Below are 8,469 nucleotides of genomic sequence, written 5' to 3'. Positions count from 1 at the left end.
AAAAAAAACTTGACAATGGGAAAAAAAACTTTGCAGTTTGAGGGGGTCAAACTAGGGCATTTTTAATGGAAACTGTGATCTTTAACCACTAGGAAACTTCTTTGTTTTGGTATATATATTAATAGCATAAATATATATACAGTTAATAAAAAAATATTTTGGCCCCCTTACAGCCATGGACCCTAGGCCAGCGCACCCCCTGATCTAGGCCCAAGGCCGGTCCTGCTAAGTAGTATATTACGTAAAAACGCATGAACTTTATAATAATTTACTCTAAAAAAATGATTTCAAAGTCGAATGGTCAAACATAAATGAAATTAATAGCGTTTTATGAATTGAATTTTATGTTAAAAAATAAAAAAATGCTTTTGTTTGTTTTTCAAAAAATATTTTGTGCATGAAAATATTTTACTAATTTTTCATGGTATTTATTTGCTTAGAAAAATATAGTAAATCAATAAAAGTTTCCAAATTAATCAACACGAACAAAATTAAGGAAATGTTTTAACCTTTCCAAAAGAATAAAACATTTTTCTAAATTTTTGAGACTATATTCGATTTCTTATTACCTTTTAAAAATAGCAGACACACCATTTTTTCTCGCTTTTCAATATTATAATTATATATAAAAAATTATTTTATTTTCCAACATAAATTTTCTTTTATTTAGTATTTTTTGGATAAACAAATGGATTAAAATAAAAGTTGAGAGCCCAATTGAGGAAAATCATAATGATGAGGGTTTATTTTTGTTGACATTTATTGTTGGAGTTAAGAAAGGCATATGTGAATGTCACACCTTTCAACGATATATCCAACGAAATTGCTCAGTTTGATGTTATAAATTAAATGCAACAAAATCCAAAAATAGACTAATAGAGATATTCACCTTTAAATATATTTTTATTGTCAAAAAAGAATGAATTGAAAAGTCTTTCCTGATGATCTATTTATCCAAACCAATACAGAACAGAAAAAATTAGGATTGGGTTGTTGAAAATATAATAAAAGTCATAAATTGAGTCTTAATCTGTCGATTTTGGGATTTTCATTTTCTCCCGCGCCTATAAATTCACAACATCCCAATTCTTTGTTTGGACCCCAAAATAAAAGTCCAATGGCAGAACAAGTGTCTAACGGAGTTGTACTTGATGTTGATCCTCAATCATGCTCTAGGGACGCTTCTTCTCCCTTTTGTTTCTCCATTTGTTTCATTCAAAAGGTCACTTTTTTAACCCTGAAATTTTGTCTTTTTTCTTATATTTCAATCAAAATCGTTTTTTGGAGTTGTACCCATTTCACAAAATCTGATTTTGAGCAAAACCCATTTGGTGAAATTTTGGAATGATGTGCAGTTGATAGCGGAAGTGGTGGGGACGTACTTTTTGATATTTGCCGGGTGTACATCGGTGGCGGTCAATTTGAACTACGACAAAGTGGTGACGCTTCCTGGAATAGCTATTGTTTGGGGTTTGGCTGTTATGGTTTTAGTTTACTCTGTCGGTCATATCTCCGGTGCTCATTTCAACCCTGCTGTTACCCTTGCTTTTGCTACCTGCAAGAGATTTCCTTGGAAACAGGTATGAACTTTGTCCAACTTTGTTCAAAATTGGTGAACTAAACCTGCACTCTTGAGCTTTAAGAAATTGTTTTATTATTTATTTATTTTCTTCAATTATTGACTTATCAAAATTAATTAATGTATGCAAATATGGCCCTAACCACCAGTTTTTGAATGCTAATTTGACCCTATTGTAGATTTTGAAATGCTGCACATGATTGTTCGGTGCAACATGGGTTAATTCTAGAATGTATTTTGTGTTACACCTTAAGCCCAATTTTCCGGAGATAGAGGGGTAACCATCCTTAATAGGGTGATTCTAGCGGCGGGGACAGGGGCTCTGCAAATTTTCTCTTATCTCCGCTCTTGACTTCTATTTCTATTGACTTGCGTCTGGATGCATCCATATTAACTTAGCCTTTGTCTGGAAGTTCGGAGGTTAATGGAGGTGAGAGTTAAAGGAGATAATGAAAAAGGAAAGGAAGTGATGAAAAGGAAAGTTAAATTTGGGAGTTTATAGGATGTAAATGACGTTAAATGTTTAACTTCGTCTGGAAGGGAGGGAATGTTAAATTTACTTTGCAGAGATAAAAAATTTTAAAAAAGTTTACGTTACTTCCATTAACCTCCAATTTGGAGGTTAGAGAGAAAGGAAACATTTGACACCATTAACCTCCATTTACTCTCAAAAAATAACTCCCAAACAAAGTTAACTTAATATTTAACATTCCATTACTTCCATTTACTCCCGTTAATCTACTCCCAAACAAGGGCTTAGGCTTTGTTTGTGAGGAGGTTAATGGAAGTAAATAGGAGTAATGGAAGGTTAAGTATTAAGTTAACTTTATTTGAGAGTTATTTTTTAGGAGTAAATGGATGTTAATGGGGTTAAATGTTTACTTGCTCTAACCTCCAAACTCTAATATCCAAATTGGGGGTTAATGGGAGTAACGCAAACTTTTTTTAATTTTTTTCTCTCTGCAGAGTAAATTAACTTTCCCTCCCCTTCATATTTAAACTGCCACACGAAGTTAAACATTTAACCTTATTTACATCCTATAAACATCTAAACAAGATTAATTTTGACTTTCCTTTCCATCATTTCCCTTCCCTTTCTGTTATCTCCTTTAACTCTCACCTCCATTAACCTCCAAACTTCCAATCCCTTTCTATTATCTCCTTTAACTCTCACCTCCATTAACCTCCAAACTTCCAAACAAAGGTTTATATAAGTCCTCTAAAAGATTGTTTTGCTCTTGTAAGGCTGTTTGGTTTAGGGACCATTTTGTCAAAATGGATCTTTAAAATGTTATGACCCTTTTTAGTGGGTTTGGTTTGAAACACAAATTTAAGGGTCAACTCTACATATTTAATGTTATTGTTAGTTGTTATTGTTATTGCTTATAGCTGGTTAAATAGCTATTCATAGTCATTTTTCAATCGTAACAAAACAATTTCATTCTAAAAAATGGAGTAAAAAATGAAGAACTTCTATGGTGGACTGGAACCTTAGTAGAACTTTTCCTAAAAAGGAGAGTACTAAATAGATATTTCTATGCTGAAAAGTAAAAAGCTCTTGAGAAAAAGGAGAACCACAAACGGGTACTAATAGGGACATATTCACAGGGTTTGGGAGGTGTGAGCACCAATTGGTGGTCGAAAGACAAGACATTGAAAATCCTATGAAACTACAAACGGAGCTTTAATTTTTCTTTAGATCCGTCGCGTGAAGCTAAATATTCATTTTTAATGATGTATACAGGTGCCGGCTTATATAGCAAGCCAAGTGATAGGATCAACACTAGCAGCAGGAACAATTAGACTACTATTCACAGGCAGTGAAGACCATTTTACAGGAACAATGCCAACAGGGTCTAATATGCAGTCTTTTGTGATGGAGTTCATAATCACATTCTATCTCATGTTTATTATCTCCGGTGTAGCCACAGATAACAGAGCTGTAAGTTATACTAATTTAAATTCTTCGCCTAATCATCAAGTTTTATAGCTAAAAGTTCAAACCGATAGTTACATCCGTTGCCTACTTATTAACTTTTTTTTTATTGCTTCTTCCTTGTACTACGCAGATCGGTGAACTAGCTGGACTTGCAGTTGGCTCTACGGTTCTCCTGAATGTCATTATCGGCGGGTAATTAGCTGTTTGGTTTATCTGCTAACAATACCTTATATTTATTAATCAAAGTTATTTTTTATTCATTGATTAAGGATGAAATAGATGACGTTTAGCCTGATTGCTTCTACATTAAAAAAAAAAGTAATATTATTTGGAATTGTTAATTGCAGTCCAGTATCAGGGGCATCAATGAATCCAGCAAGAAGTTTGGGGCCAGCAATAGTATCACATAAATATGAAGGGTTGTGGATATATATAGTATCACCAATACTTGGAGCTCAAGCAGGGGCATTAGTATATAACACTATTAGATATACAGATAAACCTTTGAGAGAGATAACTAAGAGTTCTTCTTTCCTCAAGAGCGTTGGACGTGCTTGATCTTCTCTGTTTTTTCTGTTTTAATCCATCAACTAATTAATCTCTTCTGTAATGTCCCCACAGTTGTAGCATCAATTTACCTTTTATTTTTCCTTGTAAATTCAGATGAATTGATGTACTTAATTGGCATATTATACTACTTTAGAGGTCTTGTTGAATACTTTTTGGTTATTCATCAATATAAGTTACACAATTTCAATTTCTTATAATAAAATTATTCCCATCAATTTGTTTACAAAAACTAAAGGCTACATGACAAGTATATGATTTTTAGAGTTAAATATAGGAGATACAGGGTACATCTTAAATTATATTAAAACAAATCACATGTTTGTCTAGTATGACTTTTAAGTTAGCTTATAATCAAATATCTACTGTGATTTTTAAGAAATCAGCTATAATAAAAAGAGAAATACTAACATGAAAAAATAGCTACCAAACATCATCTAATGGTGAGGATTTAAAAATATTGTATTGAAATCAAAATAGGAAATATTTTAATTAGCCTTATCACTCAAATTAATATTAATTGATTAGAAATATTTTAATTGGCCTTCCTTTTTTTTATTGCCTTTTTAAAAAATTTCTATTAAGGATCAAAATAGGAAATAGACACAATAAAACCACACTCTCTCTTCTTTCTTGTTGTAATACTCCTTAGTGATAAGACGCAAATCCTATCCCTAACCAACTTTGTTTCTGCTTGTAGTATTTGGCTAGGACTCTAACTCATACGATGTACAACTCTAGTTGCCATAGGATTCAATCTCTTACTTGTATAAATAGATGTATTCCGAATAATAATATACGATTGAATTCTCCCAAAATATTCATTGTTTTATGGTATCAGAGCCTACCTAGGGTTTCAATTACCAACAACAGGAATTATGTCTACCCAATCGGCTTCTTCTTCCCCATCTTCAGGATCGACGGTTTCTCCCTCTTCCACTATGTCGGCAAGCATCTCTCACAGCTTGTCCGTCAAACTCACGTCTACCAATTTTTTACTCTGGAAAAGTCAGATGACTAACATTCTGAAAGGTGCTCGCCTGTTTTCTCATGTTTCTACAACCGCACCCCCCCTCTGGTGTTGACGTTTCAGACTGGGATTCTCAGAACTCTCAAGTGCTAGCTTTAATCTTTGGTTCAGTTTCTGAAAATTTATTGCCGCAGTTGGTCGGTTCTCAAACTGCACAGGAGGCATGGGACAGGCTCCATGCTACTTTCTCTGCTGGAACTCGTCCTCAGGTCAGGCAGATAAGAAATCAAATTCTCACTATACAGAAAAATAGTGACTCTATATCTGATTATATGCAAAAGGCTAAGAGCCTTTTTGATCAGCTTGCTGCGCTGAACAGTCCAATGATTACCGAAGATTTTGTTGATTCAGTTATGTCCGGTCTTGGAGCCATATATCGGCCCTTCTGTCGAGCGCTAGAAGCAAGACAGGAACCAGTTAATTTTGACACTTTGTTTGGCTTATTGCTTAATGAGGAGATGCAACTGGCCAAAGATAGTCCTGCTGAAATCGCTATCCCTCCAACAGCACAGTTTGTATCCCGTGGTGGATTTTCTGCTCGAGGCCGTGTCAGGGGCCGTGGACGGCAGAATCGATCAGGTGGTCGTTCGTCGGGTCAAGGGGGTCGTGGTTACTCCTACACGCCGGTTCGAAATTCTTCTGCTCCGACAGATTATAATCAGCTTACTTGTTACAATTGCCAGGGTAAAGGCCATTATTCCAAGAATTGCTCCTCTCCGAATTTTGGTACTCTAAATCGTGCAACGACCCAACCTTCCGGTAACCTTGCCTCAACCTCACGTAATCAACATTGGGTTATGGATACAGGGGCTACACATCACTTAACTTCTGATTTGGAAAATCTTGCTCTACACTCTGAATATCAGGGTCCCGAGGAAGTAACAATTGGTAATGGTTCTAAACTTCCTATTCATTCTGTCGGTTCCTTTGATTGCCACCTTAATGGTAAAAATCTCAAGTTTAAAGATGTTTTATTTGTTCCATCAGCTTCTCAAAACTTAATTTCTGTTCGTTCTTTAACCGCATCTAACAATATTTCTTTTGAATTTTTTGCCAATTCTTTTGTTGTGAAGGACTTGGCAACGAAGGCAATCATCCTCAAGGGCCAGAGTAGAGACGGTCTTTATTATCTACCAGTATCTTCGTCCATTCCAGTTTCAATAAATTTTGCTGCACTCTCAACTTGGCATGCTCGTTTAGGACATGCAGCATTACCAGTAGTTAGGAAATTAGTTTCATCTCGTGTTATTTTAGCTTCTAATAAAAAGATGTCAGTTTGTGAACCTTGTTCTTTAAGCAAAATACATAAACTTCCTTTTGCTTCCTCTACTTTTGTTGCAAAACAACCTTTAGAACTAATTTGCTCCGATGTTTGGGGGCCTGCCAGAATTCCGTCACGAGATGGTTATTCATATTATGTTCTATTTTTTGACCATTATACCAAATACTCGTGGATTTATTTCCTTAAACGTAAATCTGAGGTCTATGATACATTTATTCAGTTTCGTACAATTGTTGAGAAGTATTTTGGTCTCCCTATTAAAAAATTTCAATCTGATTGGGAGGGCGAATTTCGGGCTTTAACAAAATATTTATCCACGAATGGAATCACTCATAGATCGTCCTGTCCATATACACCTGAACAAAATGGTTGTGCTGAGCGCAAACACAGGCATATTGTCGAAACTGGTCTTGCTATGCTTAATCATGCTCGTTTACCTGCCACTTTTTGGACTTATGCATTTGAGACTGCTGTCTATGTTATCAATCGTTTACCTGCTTCACCTATAAACTTTGCCATTCCATACCATCGCTTGTTTGGTCGTATGCCTGATTACTCCTTATTACGCATTTTTGGTTGTTTATGCTATCCCTGGTTACGCCCTTATGCTTCTCATAAATTAGCACCTCGTTCTACGAAGTGTATATTTCTGGGTTACAGTCGTCTTCACAAAGGATATCCTTGTTATGATCATGTGTCTGGCAAAATTTATTTCTCGCGCCATGTTATTTTTGATGAACAGGATTTTCCATATGAAGTTTTGTCTAAACAAGCTCCTGTTGTCCATAACCATCGGCCTCCATTACTTGAGACTCCATTGGTTACATTGCCACTGTTATTGGGCACTTTGTCACATCACAGAAATTCAGCAACCCCGCTAGCTGCTGACAACTTACAGTTCTCGACAACTCACTCTCCTATTCCATCTAGATCAGCAACAACAGTGAATCGTCTCGATCTTGTGATCCCCACCCCTGTGCAATCAGTCCCTTCTGCGACCTGCACGGCTGCTGAACTAATGACACCTGCCTCTCGTGCTCTTCCTGCGATCCCCCTAGCAATCGACTTTCCTGAGTCCACAGAATCTCAGGCTGCCTCTGTTGAAAATTCACATGATTCCAGCTCTCCAATTGTTCAAGCACTGCGTGAACCTCCTCCTACGGCTCGACGAATGGTTACTCGAGCTCAATCCGGAATTTTTAAGCCTCGTATACTCATCACAACAGTTCCATCCGAACCTACTACTTATTTACAGGCAGCCAAAAGTTCAGAATGGCGTCAGGCCATGGGTGAAGAGTACAATGCCTTGGTTACCAATGGGACTTGGAAACTGGTTATGGCACCTCATGGTGCTAATATCATTAACTGTCGATGGATTTTTAAGGTCAAAACCATGGCGGATGGCAAGATAGAGCGCTATAAGGCTCGACTGGTGGCTAAGGGTTATCATCAGCGACCTGGAATTGACTTCACTGAAACCTTCAGCCCGGTAGTTAAGCCGACGACAATTCGTTTAATCCTAACATTGGTTGTTTCTTTCAGTTGGATGATCATTCAATTGGATGTTTCTAATGCATTTCTGCATGGTGATTTGCATGAGGATGTTTACATGTCTCAACCACCCGGTTTTGTGGATCCTCAACGTCCCCAGTATGTCTGTAAGTTACTTAAATCTTTATATGGTTTGAAGCAATCTCCGCGAATGTGGCATGAGAAATTGACATCAAAATTGCACACTTTTGGCTTTAAATGCTCTAAAGCTGATACGTATCTCTACTATCTTCATCATGGACATATAAAGTTATTTTGCCTCATTTATGTTGATGATTTACTGGCAGTGACTTGGTATTAATTAACTCTTTGGTTAAGTTTCTTGAGGGCAATTTTTCTATTCGCAATTTGGGACGGTTACATTATTTTTTGGGCATTGAAGTTGATTGGCATGCCTCGGGTCTTCTGCTACATCAATCGAAATACTATAAACAAATTTTGGAGAAAGCACAGATGGCAGCCAGCAAGGCTGTATCGAGCCCTGCTAACCCCACGGAAAAACTCAGTTCTACTTCAGGATC

General features: G+C 36.5%; 1 protein-coding gene across 1 annotated transcript; it reads left to right on the top strand.

Moving 5' to 3' along the window:
• Nucleotides 1-1,038: 1,038 nt before the first annotated feature.
• Nucleotides 1,039-4,275, top strand: LOC136231946 (aquaporin NIP1-2-like). Its single transcript, XM_066020982.1, has 5 exons — nucleotides 1,039-1,222; nucleotides 1,356-1,580; nucleotides 3,324-3,521; nucleotides 3,649-3,710; nucleotides 3,866-4,275. Exons 1-5 carry the CDS (start codon nucleotides 1,118-1,120, stop codon nucleotides 4,074-4,076), a joined length of 801 nt encoding a protein of 266 aa, XP_065877054.1. The 5' UTR covers nucleotides 1,039-1,117; the 3' UTR covers nucleotides 4,077-4,275.
• The last annotated feature ends 4,194 nt before the right edge of the window (nucleotides 4,276-8,469 follow it).

This window comes from Euphorbia lathyris, chromosome 6 (assembly GCF_963576675.1).
Source record: "Euphorbia lathyris chromosome 6, ddEupLath1.1, whole genome shotgun sequence".
Classification (NCBI taxonomy): Eukaryota; Viridiplantae; Streptophyta; class Magnoliopsida; order Malpighiales; family Euphorbiaceae; genus Euphorbia; species Euphorbia lathyris.
This window is presented reverse-complemented; position numbering and strand designations above follow the sequence as displayed.

Coding starts and splice junctions, on each gene's coding strand:
- LOC136231946 (XM_066020982.1), top strand. CDS start 1,118: ATGGCAGAACAAGTGTCTAACGGAGTTGTACTTGATGTTGATCCTCAA. Junction 1,581..3,323: donor AGAGATTTCCTTGGAAACAG/GTATGAACTTTG, acceptor TGATGTATACAG/GTGCCGGCTTATATAGCAAG. Junction 3,522..3,648: donor TAGCCACAGATAACAGAGCT/GTAAGTTATACT, acceptor TGTACTACGCAG/ATCGGTGAACTAGCTGGACT.